Raw genomic sequence first — 20,547 nt, 5'->3', positions numbered from 1 at the left:
TCAGTGTGACCCAGGTAATTAATTCAGTTCACATAACAATGTAAGATGTGTGCTTACACGTCCAGGTGGGGTCACTGGGAGTCCCATCCTCCTGTAGGACACTGAAAGGACTTAAATACACAGCAACTACAAATAGTAAGAGCACACACAATTAAGAAATTCCTTAATCATTGACATTTTGTTGACAAACAGCACCATCTTACTCTTTAGTGGCAGAATCCTGCAGATGTCCTGCTACACCTGACCTGCTGGCACAAAATGTATGAAATAGAGCCCAACGTATAAAATAAACATGCATAAGTGCAACTTTTAGTAGACGTGATGAAGCAACACAAATCTAGGCGGGGACTGTGGTTTTATTGTGTATCTTCCAAGTGTGAATGTGTGTTACATGAGTGTGAACAGAAGAACATTGAACCCAATGACACGGGTTAAAAACAAATGAGGCTACGCATTGTTTGACTTTAGGCTCCAATAAAAAGGATCGTGACAATCAAGCAGTGAACAGGTAACAGTCATGACTTAAATGTTTAATACAGGCACAACTTGAGGAACAGGTGTATTGCATAGCAGGGGTTCAACCAGGTTGCAGTATTTTGTACATTTGCCAAGTATCCTGCTGGTCTGGATAGGCGCACTCTGTTGTGATCACCGTGCTCTCTCTCTGGCACGCCACTGGTTGATTTACTGGTTTGAAGAGAAACGGCTGCATTACTCATGTTGCCTTACACTTCATCATAAACCATAATGGTATCTGTCTATTGGTCAGTTACAAGAACAAAAGGGTCCAGATTGGACCTGAATTAAACCTGGAGACGACGCGTCAGTCCGTGCAAAAGGAATTAAGTTATCAACTTTTCTTTCAGCCAAATGCCGAGAAATAAAAGAGATCTCTTCAAAGTGAACACATGAAGATTTCATGAGGAATATTGCTCTGTAGTTGGTTGGAAGTAGCTCAATGTGGCAGATCACAGGCAGGCAGAGACGCTTCACCTTCTAGAGTTTGAGGTCCTAGTTTTACTTTTCACGAACATTTTTAAAAGTGCCACACTTGTGAGGTGTTGTGCATATGGAGTATTGAGGGTTAAGTGAACTCACCTACAGAGACGTGCAAGTGGAGCCTTAAAACAGCCATCAGTACATAATCCATAATCCATGATAATTCTCTTAACTGTATTCACAAAGATGCTATGAGCGGTCAAAGAGCAAGTTCTGTTTAATATTGTAACAGCTTAATGAAGCAGACAGCAGACAGGATTGTCACCATAAAAAGGTTTATTTGTTTAAATGTACAGGCGAGCTCTAGCGATAGCGGTGCAGCTGCAGGGTGTTGCGCCTCTTCCAGGCTGCACGGCGGGAGCCTCCGATGGTCAGGTGGAACTTGTGGCCCTTGCCCAGTCCGCGGCTCTTCTTTCCTGCAGATGTCAGGCCACGCATCTCTCTGTGTTTGTGCACAGCCTTTGTGATCCATTGGGTGTCTGGGTTGCGTCTGATGGCCTTGTGGAAGGTGTCGATCAGAACCACCTCAAAGAACTTGTAGGTGGAGTCCTCACCCACCCAGTAGGAGCTCAGCACTCGCAGGCCACCGCAGTGACGCCCAGCACGCTCCTGGGAAATTAAAAAAATAGAGATATACTGACTGAACGGTTCCGACACAATCTAACACACGGTGATAAAAAGCAACTTTGTGCTTTGGCAGCTCCCAGTGGCTGCAAAAAATGTGATCTTCAACACTCAGAAATCCTATTTAAAAAAAAAAAAAGAAAAGAAAAAAGGTGCCACCGGTGCCAACATCCTCATATTTACTACCCGACCTGGTCCGGGATCACACCGCATAAAAAGGAACCTATACAAACCAATGATGACAAATTACATATTTACCATAAGTAGGAGTTACCTTTAACTCTAACTTAATATTCAGTGAACATGCCACAGTGTGGATGCATTCATCTTACACCAGCAGCTTTAACTTTCTTTCAGACAAATAAACAACTTTTTGTCTCGACGCTTTTGAGAAGCTGCTTGTGTGAACTAAGCTGATCTGAGCTACTTTCAGTATTCCCTTTACCTCAAGTTAAACATACTGTAGGGTTATTGCTGTGCATTAGATACACTGCAGTGTTAACCAACATCGTACATATGAGATGGTGTCCCGTTTTCCCGGTAACTATTTTGACTCTTCAAAAGGAAACATCGCTTCATTTCTTATCAAGTCTCCCAGTAATTCCTTTCAGTGAGCCAGACAGCACCACGACACTGAAGCACCTAAATGTAACTAATCACTGAGAAACCCTTTATTACTATTCCGTTGAGTATGAACTGTCGTTTAATCATTTGCTCTTTATGCAAGTTATGAGTAGATCAGCCAGTGGCCTTAAATAATTTAAAGCTCAGTTTAGGTATCCGCAACTTATTACTAAATCTAATAAGAGTGCATTTCTTAACTCTTGGTAATCACCAATATTTTGAAGAGGAAACAACTTGTGGAGGTGAGGCTTTAGTTACTTAGTTGCACTCACAACGCATTGAGATTATTCAAAATAATACAATTATATCCAAATATGTATGCAACACTTCCAGAGGAGCAGATACTTCAACATGAGCCAACCAGTGTGCAGGAAAAATATGTGAGTAAGTGTTTGAAGCAGACTGGTTATACATGTGGACAGTAAAATGGACTTTACTGTTGGGTGGTGCTCAAGTTTCCAGACCACTTAAACACCATTTAACTGCTGTGAACCAGCCACCATTAAGAGTCTGTTGTAGTCAGCATCAATAGAAATTGACTATGATGCCCAAGACAATTATAGGAAACATATCATGGAAAACAAGAGCCCACTTGTGCAGATTATAAAGTGATGCTGCCCTCCACATTTTGTGATTCCCTGATCGTCATCATTTTAGTATTTGCAATCAAAGTGAACTCGTATCCATGTGAGATCCAGTACACACTGAACATAGGCTCTTCTGAAGCGTTGTCAAAACCAGCAAACATTTTTCTTCTGGCCATGAAGCCACAATTAATAAAGATAAACGTACCTCAGCGGTGGACTGCAAGCTGCGAGCGAACTTGATCTGGTTGACGCCATGGTGGACGGGCTTGCCGTAGGTAGCACCCTTGGGCACGGGGCGTTTGCGGCCTCCACGGCGCACACGGACGCGATACACTACGTAACCTGTTTGAATGAAACAAAGACGTGATTAGCGAGGCAGGCAAAGACTGACGGACCATGTTCACAGTAAAAACAATCGGGTCCGGGCTCAGCACTCACCCTGCTTGGCCTTGTAGCCAAGTCTACGGGCCTTGTCAGGTCTGGTGGGCCGAGGAGCACGGTGGAGGTTGGACAGCTGACGGTACTGCCAGCAGCGGACGCGGAGCAGGAAGCGCATCACGTCGGACTGCTTCTTGCGCCATAACTCCTGCATATACCTATATGCTCCCATGTTGACTTATCTAAACAAAAACAAAAAAACAATAATATTAGACATTTGTCAATTCATAACTTGTTGATGTCAAATATGATGCAAATGATAAATACAGGATTTATAATAGATAACATGCAAACAGCATCTGCTGTGTAATCTATAAGGAGATACTGTAAAGGTGAGCAACACTCCCCAACATCAAATTGGAGAGGTTTTCAGTTATGAGCCTGCAGGACAACACTTTGACTAGCTGCTGCCTTGCTCAAATATAAAAAGTGTGTCTTTTGGATCAGTCAATTTGAAACCTGCGACTCAGAAAGTCATAATAGCACATGGTTCAAGACCCCCCGAGACTCTGAACACTTATAGAGCTTAAAGCATTTTTAATATTGCTTCCAAACAAGTAGCCTCAGTAACCGCTTAATAAGGCTTCAATTCAAACAAACGGATGGTACGGCGAGCCAGATGTTTATCACGTTTAGCATACAGTAGAAAGGTATAAGTTATAGTAGCAGAGATGCCCATGCTGGTTAAAAAGCTGGCTATAAATGAAGCTAGCGTTAGCATGCTAACGTTGGCCGCGTAACTTCCTACTCCCGGTACATCGGATTGTTGTTAGCATTAACGTTAACCCCGTAATGATGAATTCAATATGCAGTTTTCAAAAATGGGTTAAACCGCAAAGAATTTGGTAACTCAACACAAACAACAAGACAGCGAGCCAACACCACATTAGCTTCCTAATGCGGCCGGTTGAGTCGATGGCTACAAGATCCGACTGCATCTCAGCACCATTGAAATCGGATCATAATCAGTGTTTTTAACAATGTTGGTAACAAATACTCAAGGCGTATAATATGGTTATTAAGTCACTAAACAATGTCATTAAAAAAAGAAACAGATGAACGTATATTCATGACGATTTTAATGGATTACGTTCCGCAAAAAGCATAGAAATATTCGCTTACATGATGGCGTACCAGCCGGAAAGAGAGAGGCAAAATACCCAGCATGCCTTATGAAAACGACGGTGACGCACCTCTGCCGCTGTGCTCATGGGTAATGTATTCTTCATTTTTATTTAGTTTTTTTTCCCCTGCACTTTTGAAATATACTTTTGTGGTAATTTTGAGAACCAACATTTTCGATTTAAATTTAGTTTTCAATTAAAAAGTAATTTGCAACATAATGCAAAGACATGCATGGAAATATTGTCAGAAAGTATGTATTGTGTAATAAACACAAAAACGTCTTCAAGCGTTTATTGTTATTTATATTTTATTATTTCATAATTATTGTTGGTATCGAACTCCGTCGCGCATGCGCAGTGACGAAAACAAGTCTCAGTGCTTTGCAGAGCAGAATGGACGCACTGGTTGTGATGCTACGGTTAAATACTTGATAGACAGCAAGTTATCCTCCTGATTCAAGTAAGGAACGTTCGCCGTTTGTACCAATAATTAACAGAGAGTGGTTCACAACGGGATTGTTGCTGGTGTGTGTTTATGTAACATTAACGTGGCGCAGAATCAGTTGGTCCTGCTAGCCTGATAGCTAGCTAGGCTAAACAACAGAACGCTGTCATAGCTAACCAACGATAACAGAATCAGAGTTGTTTTGAGCTGCTCTTGTTGGTGTTCATGTTAGTATAGTATATCTAATACATGCCATACGGTACTATGAACAATGTGATGTTTTGAGTTTGTACCTTGTAGGCTCGAAATGGGAAAAGGCTGTAAAGTTGTGGTGTGTGGCCAGGCAGCAGTTGGAAAAACTGCCATACTGGAACAGCTGCTGTACGGAAACCACTCTGTAGGTGAGTATTGTACCTGGAACATTAGTCATGAGAAAGTAACACAGCTGCACTATTCATACAATACAGGTCAAATGTGGATTCATATGGGTTCAATATGACCGTGACAACAATTTCCTCAAGGACTCATTGAACATTTCTAATGATTTTCCTTGCACTAGAAACTGATTGAAGTTTATCATCCCAGGTTTGCTGAAACTCTTCCGTGTTGTCTGTATTTTCCCAGGTTCCGAATCCAGTGAGACCCAGGAGGATGTGTACGTGGCCTCAGTGGAAACCGACCGCGGTGTGAAGGAACAGCTGAGGCTTTATGACACCAAAGGCCTCCACGACGGGCAGGACCTCCCCAAACACTACTACTCGGTGGCGGACGGCTTCGTGCTCGTCTACAGCGTTGACAGCTCGGAGTCTTTCAAGAAGGTGGACGTTCTGAAGAAGGAAATAGACAAGTCCAGAGATAAAAAAGAGGTGTGGCTGGTTCAAAGTATGTTTTAACCGCCATTCATAATACGTGCTGTCTTCTCCCCTGTGCAGAGATTGTCTTACTCTTCTCCATACCCAAAATGTATTGCTGCCTTTTATATTGGCAAACACCCATGCCATGTAGAACATTATTTAAAGTATTTGAAATGTCAGCCCCTAACGCGACGCATTGAAATTTAATAACAAATTACCTGTTGATGAAACAGGGCAATGATAATACTTGCAATATTAGATCTAAATGATAAATGTATCATTGTGTCAATCAATCGGGTTTGGTGTCTCTGTTCTCTAGGTGACGGTCATCGTGCTGGGGAACAAGACTGACCTGCGGGAGCGTCGTCAGGTGGACCAGGAGGCGGCGCAGCAGTGGGCGCGAGGCGAGAAGGTGAAGCTGTGGGAGGTGAGCGTCACCGAACGCAACTCCCTCATCGAGCCCTTCACGCAGCTGACCAGCCGCCTCACGCAGCCTCAGAGCAAGTCGACCTTCCCTCTGCCCGGACGCAAAAGCAAAGGCACCCCGTCCAATGACATCTGAACCTCTGAAGGACCCCCCCCCCGCTCATTTTTAGTGGGCTGCATTCATCTCATGTGGGAATAACGAGCAGGACAGGCCTTTAGTTCAGCACTGACTTTGGTTGCTTCTTTGTGAATTGTACACACCAGTTACACACAATTTAAACATCATTTAAGGGGTTGTGTTAAACATTTTGGGAAATGTGCTTATTTGCTTTTTTCCCCCCTGAGAATTGTATGAGAAGATTGATGTCAAACGTATTGAGGACAGGTATTGGTGATGTTCTCTGCAAAGGCATGATGGGACCAAACCTGGCAACCTCACGTCGATGAGAAATCAAAATGAGGGAGTAACGGAGTGTGACTATTTCCTGGCAAAACCACCCGGGTGCAGCGACTGTCTGCAGCTTCAGTGAAGTTGTCAGGCTTTAGTGCCATCCTGTCTCTGCAGTTAATCATTCACTTTCTTTGTCTTTATGCTAAGCTAGGCTAACCACATTCTGACTCTAGCACTTAACACACTGACATGATCTTGATATCTGATCTTCTCATTTCTCTTATAGAAAGAAAGCAAATGAGCCCAACAAGTTTAAGAATCCAATGGTACATGTTGTCTTCTGTACAATGTTAGTCAGTTTCTATAATTTAAGATAAAAAAAAACAAAATCTCAAAAACTTAGTTCAGTACCAAAGATTTGACACAAATCATGTGGATTTATTTTTAAAATGACTGTGGAATAACACTAAGTTCACTCTCCTTTTCAACTGAAATGTGTTTCCAACTTAAAGGATGAATTTAGATTTGCTCAGTAAATGTATTACATTGAAAGAGTCATTGGTGGCTGTAATCACCTCTCTGTCTGACGGGATGTTCAGACGGGAGTCTTATCTCTCGCTTTATGGCCCATCTGATGCGAGTGCAGCCTGAGTCCTGGTCTTCAGCTAGCCTTCGTCCAGTCCATCTCATGTATCCAGTATGGCCTGGCAGCAATAATATCCATGGTGCTGCCTTTACTCGTGATGTGAAAGTTAATGTCTGTCTGGCGTCTGTTGCACTCCTGTGTCGTCGAGCCTGTATAATCCAATCGGGCTGCTAGTGTGAGTCTTAACTGTAGAAATGTCTCGTTGAGAGGAAATATTTATTTTATAACTAATTTATTTTTGTCACTTTAATGAGCCACATTCCTTGACTTCTGAAAAACGGTTAAACAATGTGAAGGACGTCCTGCGCTGTTTCCTGTGTCCTTAATGTCTCAAAGTAATAACATTGAATGTGCTGCTCGTAGAACAGAGTTCGTGGGACTGTAGTCATGCAAACCCAAAAATATTCTCTGCTCTGTAACTCTCGTCCTAAGATGCACTGAATAAAAAACGTAGCCTCTTCATATTTCGTCTTCTGAAATCTTTCTTTTGGTGGCATTTTTTCCTGAAGATCACAAAAATGTCTTTTTTTACAAATGAACACAAGTCAGACGCTTCAGTTGGTCTTGTTTAATTTCTTAAAGGGAGAAACAGAACAGCTTTTTATCAGTACAGAACACAAACCACAACCAATATCTAAACATGTCTCCGTGTGGAAAACATTTTCAAAGAGCAGAAGTTTGGAGGGGCAAGCAAACACCAACTGCAACCGAATACATGTGAGAATTTACACTGACTCATGCTGTGACACACTTCATCTAGCAGTTTAGGATTAGCGTTCTTCAAAGCACAAGCTAAAGATTCAAAAAGAGAAAAACACTATGCATAATTGCCAGATTTGATTATAGTTGGGCCGGAGAGAACTTCAAAAAAAAAAAATACAACAAAAAATATCAGGAGTTAAGACTTCAATTCCGAGATAAAAATCCACCCTCCCCTCCGTCTCCCCCGCCTCCCTCCTTCTGCTGGGAGCCACACCCCCCAAAAAAAGTCAACATGCCCCCCCCCCCACATCTCCGAGTGGTCCAGCCAGCAGCTCCTCTGCTGACTATGTGGCGTAGCGTTTGGTCCACTGTTTGGCTATCCTGTCGTGTTCAGGTCTGTTTGTTGTGTACTGTGTGGCGATGCTTCCAACCAGAGGGTCAGCTGTGAACGGATAAACAAAATAGAACATATCTATATTCTATCCACAACAACAGCTGTTTGTGCAGGAAAAATGGCTAAAAACTAGGGCCAAAATGTATGTATTTGCAACCAAAAATTACTTTTGACTTCATGTTATGCATTCATTGTTTTATTACTTTTAGGAATAGTACCCTGTATTTAAATGGATGCTTTTTTCAGATACGGTTGCCTTGCTTGTATTCTCAAAGCTGTTACACTTTCAAATGTTAATTTAATTTTGAATATATTGTAGCGCGCCACAATACAAAGATTAAATATTGGCACAAAATAACAGTCGTCAGCTGATTTTGTAAGTCCAACAAAGCTTGTGTGTGTGTGTGTGTGTGTGTGCTGCAGCTCTCACCCGGGTTGCAGTCAGTGAGCAGGGAGCAGATGGACAGGAGGACCTTGGAGATGGTGAGGGCGGGACTCCAGTTGTCCTTCAGGATGTCCAGACAGATCACCCCCTGACTGTTGATGTTGCAGTGGTAGATCCTCGTACGGAACGTCACCTGCACACGGACCAAAGAGAACACACGAGTCTGTATTCCGCAGCTTTGTGCACGTTGTGACACACAGAACCACGTTATGAAGGTTCACTCCAGACCTCATCTGAATAGTCTAATTTAACTCCAAGCCCACTGATCAGACGTCGTGACAGATCCTCCTTAAAAGAGGGGAAATGATCCGATACAATAGAGAGGCCTGAGGAATTCAGATTAGAAACAGGAGCCGGTGATTTCATTCAGCGGCACTGCAAAGCACAAAGGTGCCCTCTAGTGGGAAACATGAGAATGACACCTCTTTCAACACAGCGCCAACTGTGCCATGGGTTTACAGAAAGAAAAAAAGAAAAAGTCAACAACCATTGGCAGTTCACCTTGGGTGGTTTGAAGGGGTAGTCTGGTGTGAAGGCGATGTCCAGGAAGAACACCCCCCCCTCGTACGCGGAGCCCGGAGGGCCCAGGATGGTCGACCTCCACTCATAGATGTTGTCTCCTTTGGGGCCGGCACTGTCGGCACACACACACACACACACGCACACACGCGCACACACACACACACGATGGAACAGTATGCTGGTGAAGCGATTGTGGGGCTGTGAGTCTAGTTGCTGCATTTGTTCAACAGAAGCGACTCCACTGAGCTCTCCGGCACAGCTGTTTTTAAGTCAAGTTTTAGAGAAAAGACTTGCGAGTCAAAAAAAAGCTGAAGCATCAACGCTTTAGTCTGAAAGTAAGAGCGCAATGGCCAAAAATCAAACCACTGTACAAGACATTTAACATTCTGCAGTCAGGACTCTATTCCAATCTGTGATATCTTATTGGTAATTCATTAAAACAATAAAGTGCCCGTGTGAGTCATTATGCCAACACAGTGGGAAGTGATGAAAAAAAAAAGAAGAAAAGATCAACACGCCTTCACTTCTCTGTGGCGCTGAGGCGTGGAAGGGCTGATGACTACGGCCGCTTCTCCAGAGCCTCGATTCAACACAGTGAAGTCAACAGCAGCGTCTGTGAGCGTTTTTAATGGCGGAGATACTTTCACATAATTGACTGCTTGATGAAGCGCTCCGAACCACACTTTCATTTTGAAATGATAAGCGCGGCCTCTTAAAAGCTCATTTGTTGGATGCAAATGAAAGACTCCTTCCTGTGGGGAAATGGTACATGCAAAAACACAGCGTACAGCAACGGGACATAGAAATAATAGGAACGTGTGGAACAAACAAACACAAAACAGCAATTATCCAGAATAGTTCGGTGCACAAATCCAGTTACTGTGCACAGAGCTTGTTTAAAGATCAGCAGCCTCTGTGTGCGACAGAAGAGCTAAATGTCAGGCAATAATGTTCTGAAACAGACACTCCACCACTGAGAGGGAGAGCCGAGACAAATCCACAAAAGGAGGAACACGTTCAGAAACACACAGTCGGTAACCTAAACCTTCATAAACCAGTCCGGGCTTCAGGCCGCCGACTCGCTGTTTTTACGGTCTTTAAAACTGCTCTTATAGCTTTGCAGCGCTGGTAAACGTCAAAAAAACCCTCGTTACTGTCATATGAACTTCAGCAGTAAACACGAGATCACAACAGTTCAGATTCATAAAGCTGGCTCTGTCTTCATGGCGTCTTGTTAAGAGATGTGATCAAGGCCACATTTCTCACGCGACCGTCTCCAGCTGATACAAAGACAAACTATATCTATCAATCAATCACAGCAAATATCGAAATAAAACCCATTCTGTTGAAGTGTGTTTCTATGCTAATAACCACTGTAGATGACAACATAAAAAGTAAAGCACAACATGTAAAATATGACTTCGGAATGTATTTGAAAGCAGCTGCAGGAGGCCTAGTAGAGCTAAATTATTGCTTAATAAAAGCCAGTTTAAAACGTACATCAAGTGTTTTTTTTGTTGGTGAACCAGAATAGGAAACTACACAACACACAATATCATTTGGCTTTTCTAGCTCTATATTTAGGAAATATAAATTCATAAAAGACAATCTTTTTCATTTTCACACGCATGAAACACTTTGTTTGACTGCGTCTCATACTGTGATCACACATTTCATATAATACTGCTTTAGTCCAGCATGCTGTTATAAACTACACTACAGAGCTCCAACGCTCCATGCAAACACTGTGCAGAGTGATACTTATCGGCTAATAAAACAATAAAAAAAGGGAGGAATTCAAAACACATCATTATCATAAAAGGTTCACTTGGAGAACACCGTGAGCTAAATACCAGTTTCGTGCCAAAAGACTACTTCATTTGTTGTCACAGGAAGTGAACTTAGTGGTTGAAGATGGGCCGTGTGCACCGCTCAGCTTCATGTTGACACCCAGTTTATGAACCACTGCAATATATGAAGATAATTCATCGAGAATATAAATGTATTTTTCTGTCACATAATGCAAAACACTAAAAAAGGTCAGTCTTACTACACTGGACGTACTGTGTGTGTGTGTGTGTGTGTGTGTGTGTGTGTGTGTGTGTGTGTGTGTGTGTGTGTGTGTGTGTGTGTGTGTGTGTGTGTGTGTGTGTGTGGGCATGAAGCCAGTGGTCTACCAGGGACATTACCATTGACCAATGGGACAGTCTTCTATTTCTATTAGTGCCCAAACAAGATCAGAAGATTCAAATTCTGTGTAAAAACCACCGAGGGATATCCAGATGTGCAGCACCAGCTTGGTATAAAACATACCACATTTAAACGGTGTCACCAGCGTTGCAGTAGGGGAGCCCTGCTAATATACCGGTCGCACCACAAGACCTCAAGTCCAGACTCGCTGCTGTGCCAAGAACAGACATTGTATCATTTCCCTCTGAATCAACCCGACTGAGGTTTCTTTTCGCCTGACAACAACAAGAGGCCTCTCACACTCACAGGCGAGCCACAGAGAGCGGCCGGGCTTCCTCCGTCGCACACAAAGGCGTCCCAGTGCTTTGTGTGCGGCTGTAATATGCCATACTATCACTGCTGTCATTCACTTCAATATCGAGGGGGGGGGGGGGGGCACCTCTGTGTACACGCGCACTGCAAGAAGAGTGCTGACATTTCAGCTGATTCATTCTTTTCTAAGACTTTAACCTTTCAAACAGGCACACAGCGAGTTTCCCCCCCGAAGAAACCGACTCCTGCAGCAGAAGAACAGAAGATGAATATGTTCAGTAAGCCGACAGAACGCACGAGTGTTAAAATAAATGTAGATTTTTCTCACACGCAATATCAACGTTTCCAGTGCACTAAGCTAATTTATGGTTTTCATTTTGTATTTTAGCCGGTGAGAGAAGCTACGCCTGAGCGGCATGGCTGTAAAATAAAATAAAAGCCCACCGGAGCTTTTCTGTGGACAGAATCCGGAAAAAGGATATTTGCAGGACAGTGTTACAAAATGAATAGAGAACTGTCTTTTATTAATAGCTGAAAGCAAAGGAAGATTTGATTGCACTAATCAAATTAAAGTATTGACATCCTAATTTATACCCAGCAAAGAACACCTGTGTCGGAGTTGTTACCGCCGCAGACAAATAAACATGATATTTTATATTTCTTTGTAGTTATTACAGTTTTGATCAAATAAGTACATGAGCCAAAACAAGCACCGAGGGGATATACTATATATTGCTTTCTTAACTAAATTGATTTGACTTTCAGTGTAAAAGCCTCTGAAATCCTGGTGAATCTATTCTCTCAGTATTCCTCCTTCTGTACTGAGCTCTTGTTATTGCTCCTTTCGCATAAATGAATCTCTTTGTATTGTTTAACGAGGCCTTTTACTCGCAAACCAAAGCGACGCGAGTCTCATCTCTTCAGCGCAGCCCTTAATACACACACTGGGCTTCGTTTTCAATCACCGCTATCTGCTCGTGTTGTGATGACAGAGAGAAACACTGTAATAAGCTGCTCGACTGAGACAATATAATGACTCCACTTCACAAAGAGTGCCGAGGAGACTCCAAGCGACACCCACCCCGCCAATTTAATACAATGGCAATCAGCCTGCAAAGGTTCCTTCAGAGCTTTATGAGGACAGTGCAGGATGAAGATCATACGCTGGCGTTTTGTATTCCTCCAAACAAAAAGAGTCAGATTCCAGTCTGATGCATTCTGTCTTAAAGAAAGATTAGACTTATAATTAAACGGATGACATCCATATCATGACACTCCTTCCAATAGGAATAAATACAGGGGCACAGAATGCCATTTATCAAATATTATATTCACAATTACATGTGTTACACATCACAGCAGGCACATCTTCACACTTCAAAAGTTCACTTAAAAATGTCAGTATGTAACACTAAAAAGCAACAACAATGTATTGTTACTGACTGCTGCTGGATAACGTTTGAAATTCTTGCTTACTAGACTACACCACCGTAGTTTTGGTATCATGCAACTTTCTTCGATATCTTTAAGTTTTTTTTTTTGTGCAAAAACCTGGTCAAGTTATATTAGCGTAATCATTTTCAGTTAAAAAAGAAATGTCTTTGAAAGACTCGATATCGACATGTAAGCAATACAAATAATCACAAAAAAGTTAGATTAAAATGATATACACCACTTCTCCCGACATGGCAAACCATCTTGCAGAATACTTTGTTACTAAAGTTAATATGTTAGGTTCTATGAAAACTATTGCGCAGTCTGATGATGATAATAGTGTGATGGGTAGACTCTGCTAAAGAGGACGTGGTTCATTTGTTGGAAGCACTGGCTGTGACTTTGTAGGCAACAAACTACTTCAATTAGCCGTTTAGCAAATAGCAAGACTTAGAAGCATGCCAAACTTTGTCACATTCCTAAAGATAATAAGCAACCCTTTAAGCATTCTCAAGGCAATTGCTAAGCTGGTGGAAACAATACAGAGTAAGCAAATCCAGCATTACATGGAGAACAATGATTTTACTCATCGACATAGAATCAGACATTCTACTGCTACGGCCGGTGTCTAGGACAGGCGGACACGGATAATATAGTTTAGGCTTCATTCATCGATTTAGAGAGGAACTTCATGCATTATAGTTTCCAAGAAATGGCACTAAACTGGGAACGCAGTCAGCATTCATGAATGGGGGGGTTTTCCTTTTCACATCTTGTAAAGCGTGGTGTACCGCAAGGCAGCTCCCTCGGCCCACTTCTATACTTCATTTATAAAAATGACTTCCACCATATATACAATAAGTCCAGCACGACAGTATGATGACACGAACGGACCAACTGAATATTAATCGCTGGGTCTGTAGCAACAAAAAGGATGCGGCTTGGATCGAGGAAGAAGGGGCTTGAACAGATTCAAAATTAAATGTGTTTATCATGAACCCCCCCCCCTAACGTCAGTCACAGGCTCCATAAGGCAGCTGGAATTGTCTTGAGGTGTGCATATGGCACCTCAGTCACTGAATTACATCGTACTCTAGGGTGGTTTGACTGTGAATGACACAAACCTCTTGAGTTTATGTTTTAATCATACGAAGAAACCAAGAGCCATCTATGGCCGACTCCATTTGGTGAAAGATAAAGATTCTCTCAATACAAGAACAACCAGAGACGCAAATGATGTCTTGCCAACGCCAAAATTAGAGCTCTGTCATTTGATACTCAGGCGTACTACCTGTAGCTGACGGACCTGAAATGAAACATCCACTTCCTCTCGCTGCCCAACTGCGGCCCGGCACGCAGAAGGGAAACTCCCTGAAACAGCGACTTTGTGAAGTAACAACGGTTTGTACGGACCAGACACTTCCTCTCCGGGGAGGAGGCTTTTTATAGATATGAAGAAGCTGCTGGGGAAAAACCTCAGCAATCTCAAACATGCAAGCCGACTGCATACTGCGGAGGTGTGTGTATGAAAAAAACAAATCAATAAGGGACATCATGACTCTCACCCCTACTTAGTGCTAATGGCCGTACTGTAGACACCTTATAACTTTCTTCAGCTGTCATGAGCCCCGAACCGGAATGTCAGGAATCCGCCTCGACACCCGAGGGCAAGATCTGAAGAGAAATGGCGAAGTGCGGCGTGAGAGGACACAAGGCGGAGTGAAAGATCGAGAGAATTAAGTGTCAGGAAGAGAGCAATAAATAGAGTAGCTGGTCGATGGGAAAAGAGGGATAAAACATGGTGAATGAAAGCAACACGGGGCGGGGGGGAGGGAGGGAGGCCTGTGATGTCTGCAGTTCACACTTCAGCAGCAACGAGGCAGCAAAAAAAAAAAAAGAAGAAGAGGTCCCGCACGGCATTCCCCGTGTGGAGTATAATTAGATTTTGATGAATGACAGATGAAAGCCTCGGCCTCATAGCGCTTATATAACAAAGTTTGCTACGAGCGGGGCGCTGGAGATAATAGACACTAGTCAGGATAAGTCTTTTCTTCATCCGTCAGTGTCCCAAACAAACATTAACATCCATTGGCAAAGGTTGTCGACAGTACCTGGTACCTCATACTGTTTTGGTCGAGAGTTCCAAGCGAGCTGAGCCAATAAATACAGAAAAGGTGCAGTTAAGACACTGATTGGTCACAAGTGTGACACGGGACACCTTGCACATACCGCCATTTTTAAATAGCAACGGCAATTCCTTTTTTAAATTTGCTCGACCCAAATGTTTTTTTTAATGGCTGCCTGCAACACCACGCCGTTGCAGGCGGAGAAAAGGAGCCGGTACCAAAAGAGAGTCGAGTCGTACCGCGATACGGAAACGAGGCTTAAGTTACTTCACGCCCGTCGAAAAACAAGTCATTTTGACCATCAGCTGACTTGAAACTTGCCTTGCCCAGAAATACCTAAACAGCTCCATTGTCTGGTATTCCCATCACTTATGTCCATAAATTAAATTAAGGGACAACTGGTGAAGATATCATTTCATTCCATCGTTAAAACGGTTCTGTTATTTGAATCTGTGCCGCTTGTGACGGACTCTGTTTGATCTAATCTACAGTCAAACAACATCTTTGTCTGTGGTGCAGCAATTTTTAATCTGAGTGAGAATATAAAGTCAGAAAAAAAGAGCACTGCAAAGGTGAATAGTTGTTCTCTTTCTTTGTTGTACCGGGCTCAATATTCTCTGGATATTCTCCGTCTCCCTTGAAGTAAACACAACATCTCTTGTCAACAACCCCGCATTCATCAAATCTCTTTTCTCACCGAGCGATCAGAGCTTCCAGCCGGCCCCAGCGTTTCGGAGTTAATTCACGGGGGGGGGCACACACACACACACACACACACACACACACACACACACACACACACACACACACACACACACACACACACACACACACACACACACACACACACACACACACACACACACACACACACACACACACACACACACACACACACACACACACACACACACACACACACACACACACACACACACACACACACACACACACACACACACGAGCGTGGAACCAAACCCAGAGCTCCTCTGTGGCAGCGGCTTCGTCGTCTAAATGCTCGTTTTGGATCCCGGCTGCTCAACCTGTGGTTATGAGCTCGCCGTTACGCAATCAGTCAACCAACAACAGACCTGTCGTCACGTTGAGATAATAAGATCAAAGATCAATGACAATACATTTATAGCATAGATTGACCTCAGCTCATCGCAGCAGGAAGACATGACACACTGTCTTTTTTCAAATATCAAAAGTTGTCTTCTTAAACAAAACTTAAAAAGTACAAACACACTAACCAGAGAACAGCCAGGAGTTTGTTGTTGTTTTGGCCAACTCACAAAATCAACCCCCATTTAGCTACTGCACAGTAAATGTACAGTCAGCAAAAAGCAATAATCACCGACTCAACAATTCACCTCCAACAGGTTGTTAAGATATGCGGTTATTGTGACTTTCTCTGATACCCTCATTTAAGAAGCATGAACATGGTTTTTCTACAAAACTCCTTTTTTTTTATTTGAAGAAAAGAAGCCAAATATCTGAAATATGAAATGTTACTGAGTAAGTATCTGTACCAGAGCTTCGCATTAATAGATTCAATTCGGCCACATTTTGATTGAAATCAGGAAGTAAAGCAAACATTACATGCCAGCTTTCAACACATATTTAAGACAGTAACAATAAAGTATTCAGGTTTAAACCTCTAGCCCTAATAATAATAATAATATTCCAGTGAAATGAGCAATGAACAACAAAGAGACTTAACTTTCTATAGAAAGGTAACGAATGGTAAACTCCTACTCATCGACTGAATAAGTCCTGACCCGTTTGGTCTTTTGATCGACGATGAGTGTTATGCTTCACGTAAAAATAACATTGAATATCATGAGTAACATTAAATGATGTCTACATGTCATTCCTTCATATAGATTTTAAAAGTTAAAGTTAAAAAAAAGAAGAGTAATGTTCTCTGCATGCAAGACGGCAAAGTGAAAATGATTTTCCAACCGACACCAACATGAAGAACTACTTGCATTCATTTCTCATAACAGACTTAATGTCCTCTCTAAAAAGACCTGCACTGAGAGAAGACACACACACACACACACACACACAGTTCCTCGTGACACATTCATTCTCCATTAAAATCATTCACTCACCTGCAGTTTGGTGGTGGGTCCAATGTAATGTCAGCCAGTTCCTTCTGAATTCTGCAAAAAAAAAAGCATCAAATACACGCATCAAAAGATAAACTCTGAGCAAATACTTTCAATCCAAAAGTGACACGCCTGGATGGAAGACAGATGAGGCCCGACTGACACCAGCGAAGGCTGCTTTGCAGCACATTCTCCTCGAGTTAAATGATTCTGAGGCACACATCTCCAGTACCTTTTAGCACTGGTCGAGAGGAGTTTGGAGGTCTTGTTCATGCTGGCTTTGCTTTCTCGCTTCTTCGGGGTGTTCACTTCCTGCTGCTGCTGATGCTGCTGATGCGTTGACGATGAAGAGGAGGAAGAGCTGCTGCTGGCACGGGAATCTTCATCAGACATACCGAGCCTGGGGAAAAGAACCAGAAACACTCAGCATTTAGAGAGGTACACAAGCCAAACCACCTCTGTCCTCCCAACATATTTACTCCACATCCAACCCCACGCTTCTTCACAAATCTGACATCCAACTGCAGAGACTAGCTTCAGGGTGAATAACTAGAGCAGCACTTGAGATGTTAACACAGTCTTCAGGTTGCACTCCTGAATTCGGCATCCATCCAATACACTTAATATTTCAATAAAATGTCACGTTACTCCCACTGTCTGCGTCTACTGCAGTGGGTTGTGGGGATTAAATTAGGTTCTGATGTTATTGAAACGCACAGGTGTCAGGTGGTACACCTGTATTCAGAATTTAACAAGAGCACCCTAAATATTCCTCTCCGACCCTCGTCGTGTTGCATTCAGGATCAACAGCCGCCAGTAAGCGCGTGAACTCTGAAATGTAAGGGTTTTTTTAAACGGAATCTTGCAGCCCAGACCTAAACGGTACATTTAGTGGTGACTATAAGACTGCAGGTGCGAATCCCACGGTGACTCCGTTAACGCTAACCAGGCCCCGGACTTGACGTGGACCCGTGTGAAACTGGATCCATCAGTTTCAATCGCCACTGTACCGGATGTTATTGATCAACTTATCGGCGGAGCTGTTTTCTTCTCTCACAACGCGGAATTGTGGACCTCAGCGAATGTTTGCAGTCAGGCGTAATGCATATATATATTTATATATATATATACACACACATTGTAGCCTTTTCGGGCTGCGACAAAGGAAAATCATTTGGTGAAATAGTTTGGCTAAAGGCCTTCTTCTGTCTGGACAAACCGCACACAGCGATACACGACCACGAGACCTCTCTGCCCTCGAAGAGGTCGGGATGGAAAAGCAGAAATGCATCGACTGGGGCGCGATGTCGCAGTCGGCATGCAACCCCCCCCCCCCAAAAAAAACACTTCACACCTTCAACAATGTCCAGGCGAATGCAACTTTCACCGAGAGAAAGTCGGGGCGTTTCCGACGCGTTAAAGCCCCAAATTGCGCCGTTCCAAACTGAATACACCACGCTCGCTCACTTAAAGGTTCTTTCTCCCTTTAAAGCTATATCCGTCGACATGCAGCTGATCTCAGAGCAGCCAGTCACAGGATGGAACGACTCCTAAATTCTCCTTCGACGGTATAACACGGACACGTTTGTAGTTCCACCAACGTCCTCTGAAAAAGACACGCGTTACCATTAACTGCCACGATATTGTGCGCTGTAATACAAATAATAAGTATTTGGTACCTTTCTTTGTGTGTGTGCACAGCCTGTATGTGTGTGTGTGCCTCCGCCAGCCTGGACGCACCAGTGTCAAACCACCTGCAATGGAGAGAAGTTAAACTTCCGGTCATTGTTTTAAAAGAAAATAAAAGCACAGCGAAACGGAGGCGACAATAATATTGTATAAAGATAAGATAATCTTGAAGCACAAAAGTAAGTACAAGAAAAGCATGTAACCGTAAACAAACTGAGCATTTACAATGAACTATATGAATAAGAAACATTCACAAAACGTGTTAAATACTTGTCATATATATGAAAATGTACATTTAAAAATATTTTTAAAAATAAAATCATGAATCTAAAGTGTATACTTTTATTCCGTCTAAAATGATCGACGTGTCCAATACAATAACCCATGTTGCTAAATAAATATATAGTCAAAGTCATTTGAGGTTTAGGGCTTTTATTTTGCAGGGTTTCAATCGCCTACTTTCCGGGAATGACGTAAACTTGATGCTATCGCTGGACGCGTGCCTCTTCTCGCCGGAAGTGTTGGTCCAGCAGGAGACAGACGTCCTGACATTGTAATCTAGATTCATCATTTTATATTCTTCACACAGAGTGATGACAAAGAGAGACAGGCTGCATGTGTCACAGGTTATTAAACAAAGTTGCTAAATTATAGGCTATTTAACGGAAACATGGCAGGAACTTTGTTCAAACCCATTATTAGAAAACCAAATAAATGACCAGGACTTTTCTTGAGAATGCTGAATTAATTTATGTATTAATTAAAATATTCTCCATTTAGCTCAAAGTAAATACGAAGGCCTTTGTGAAATCCATTGGGACGGTGAATCATTTCTGTACGTTGTTCAGCCTGTGATGAGGCAACACAAAAAAACACTGCATAATCCTGTCATTATCTTTGAGCAATTTATAAGCCAACTCATTGGGAAGTAATAACATCTTGCTATTAGCCATTAGCAGGAGTTACAACGCAACACTAAAATAGGGCGACCCAGAGTTGAGTGACAGTTTTAAAAGGCCGTTATACGGCCTGATAAAGTGGCCTGACATGTGAAATGGGTTGTGCATTAAATAAACATCAGACAAAGTGGTCTTCATGAGAGTCGTATAGCCTACACAGTTATAGAGTGGCGCTTTTCATAGCATGTGCTCTCTTGGGTTTGAGTTCAGCTTCCCCAGAGAGACGTTTCTGATGAACTTTTCATGCGTTTCAATTTATATTTACGACTCAAAAAGACAACAACATGAAAAACACTGTTGTCCCGCGCTGGATTGATCCCCTAAAGGGGCAGAAATGAGCTTCGGACCCAGATTGACCCAGAAATTCTTCCAATCTGTGCATTCTGTTGTTAGTAATTTAATTGTAAATTGATTAAGCACATATTTATAGACCTGTAATTTCCATGTGATATTTGTGTTGCATACAGTGTCAACTCAAATTAGCAGTTTATCACATTGTGAC

The 20,547-nt window shown here is 42.6% G+C and overlaps 3 protein-coding genes across 6 annotated transcripts; 1 reads left to right on the top strand and 2 right to left on the bottom strand.

The window, feature by feature from the left end:
* Positions 1–1,257: 1,257 nt before the first annotated feature.
* rpl15 (ribosomal protein L15) lies at positions 1,258–4,444 on the bottom strand. Its single transcript, XM_079288766.1, has 4 exons — positions 4,395–4,444; positions 3,273–3,454; positions 3,040–3,176; positions 1,258–1,608 (listed from the first exon to the last, which is right to left on the bottom strand). The coding sequence occupies exons 2-4, from the start codon at positions 3,442–3,444 to the stop codon at positions 1,303–1,305; spliced, it is 615 nt and encodes a 204-aa protein (XP_079144892.1). The 5' UTR covers positions 3,445–3,454; positions 4,395–4,444; the 3' UTR covers positions 1,258–1,302.
* Positions 4,445–4,761: 317 nt separating this feature from the next.
* Positions 4,762–7,592, top strand: nkiras1 (NFKB inhibitor interacting Ras-like 1). Of its 3 annotated transcripts, none has more exons than XM_079288351.1 (4): positions 4,762–4,856; positions 5,142–5,242; positions 5,466–5,707; positions 6,015–7,592. In XM_079288351.1, the coding sequence occupies exons 2-4, from the start codon at positions 5,149–5,151 to the stop codon at positions 6,255–6,257; spliced, it is 579 nt and encodes a 192-aa protein (XP_079144477.1). In that variant the 5' UTR covers positions 4,762–4,856; positions 5,142–5,148; the 3' UTR covers positions 6,258–7,592. The 3 variants fall into 3 exon arrangements, with proteins under 3 accessions (XP_079144477.1, XP_079144479.1, XP_079144478.1); XM_079288353.1 differs by having other exon boundaries at positions 5,466–5,723; positions 6,015–6,188; XM_079288352.1 differs by having other exon boundaries at positions 4,792–4,856; positions 5,128–5,242.
* A 569-nt stretch (positions 7,593–8,161) lies between these two features.
* Positions 8,162–19,147, bottom strand: ube2e1 (ubiquitin-conjugating enzyme E2E 1). 2 transcript variants are annotated; one of them, XM_079288736.1, is made up of 6 exons: positions 19,077–19,147; positions 17,630–17,797; positions 17,401–17,451; positions 9,201–9,333; positions 8,685–8,832; positions 8,162–8,302 (listed from the first exon to the last, which is right to left on the bottom strand). In XM_079288736.1, exons 2-6 carry the CDS (start codon positions 17,788–17,790, stop codon positions 8,205–8,207), a joined length of 591 nt encoding a protein of 196 aa, XP_079144862.1. In that variant the 5' UTR covers positions 17,791–17,797; positions 19,077–19,147; the 3' UTR covers positions 8,162–8,204. The 2 variants fall into 2 exon arrangements, with proteins under 2 accessions (XP_079144862.1, XP_079144863.1); XM_079288737.1 differs by lacking the exon at positions 19,077–19,147 and adding an exon at positions 18,752–18,976.
* Between the last annotated feature and the right edge of the window lie 1,400 nt (positions 19,148–20,547).

Source organism: Melanostigma gelatinosum, assembly GCF_949748355.1.
Source record: "Melanostigma gelatinosum genome assembly, chromosome: 17".
Classification (NCBI taxonomy): Eukaryota; Metazoa; Chordata; class Actinopteri; order Perciformes; family Zoarcidae; genus Melanostigma; species Melanostigma gelatinosum.
Note: the sequence above shows the minus strand (reverse complement) of the source record. Positions and strands in the feature narration are given on the sequence as shown.

What these genes read in the sequence shown, in the direction of transcription:
- rpl15 (XM_079288766.1), bottom strand. Translation starts at nt 3,444, where the DNA reads ATGGGAGCATATAGGTATATGCAGGAGTTATGGCGCAAGAAGCAGTCC. An exon ending in TGGCTACAAGGCCAAGCAGG is followed by an intron (nt 3,177 to 3,272) that starts GTGAGTGCTGAG and finishes TCATTCAAACAG; the next exon opens with GTTACGTAGTGTATCGCGTC. An exon ending in GCTTGCAGTCCACCGCTGAG is followed by an intron (nt 1,609 to 3,039) that starts GTACGTTTATCT and finishes TTAATTTCCCAG; the next exon opens with GAGCGTGCTGGGCGTCACTG.
- nkiras1 (XM_079288351.1), top strand. Translation starts at nt 5,149, where the DNA reads ATGGGAAAAGGCTGTAAAGTTGTGGTGTGTGGCCAGGCAGCAGTTGGA. An exon ending in GTACGGAAACCACTCTGTAG is followed by an intron (nt 5,243 to 5,465) that starts GTGAGTATTGTA and finishes GTATTTTCCCAG; the next exon opens with GTTCCGAATCCAGTGAGACC. An exon ending in AGTCCAGAGATAAAAAAGAG is followed by an intron (nt 5,708 to 6,014) that starts GTGTGGCTGGTT and finishes TCTGTTCTCTAG; the next exon opens with GTGACGGTCATCGTGCTGGG.
- ube2e1 (XM_079288736.1), bottom strand. Translation starts at nt 17,790, where the DNA reads ATGTCTGATGAAGATTCCCGTGCCAGCAGCAGCTCTTCCTCCTCTTCA. An exon ending in GACCCACCACCAAACTGCAG is followed by an intron (nt 9,334 to 17,400) that starts GTGAGTGAATGA and finishes GTGTGCCGACAG; the next exon opens with TGCCGGCCCCAAAGGAGACA. An exon ending in ACCCCTTCAAACCACCCAAG is followed by an intron (nt 8,833 to 9,200) that starts GTGAACTGCCAA and finishes GTCCGTGTGCAG; the next exon opens with GTGACGTTCCGTACGAGGAT.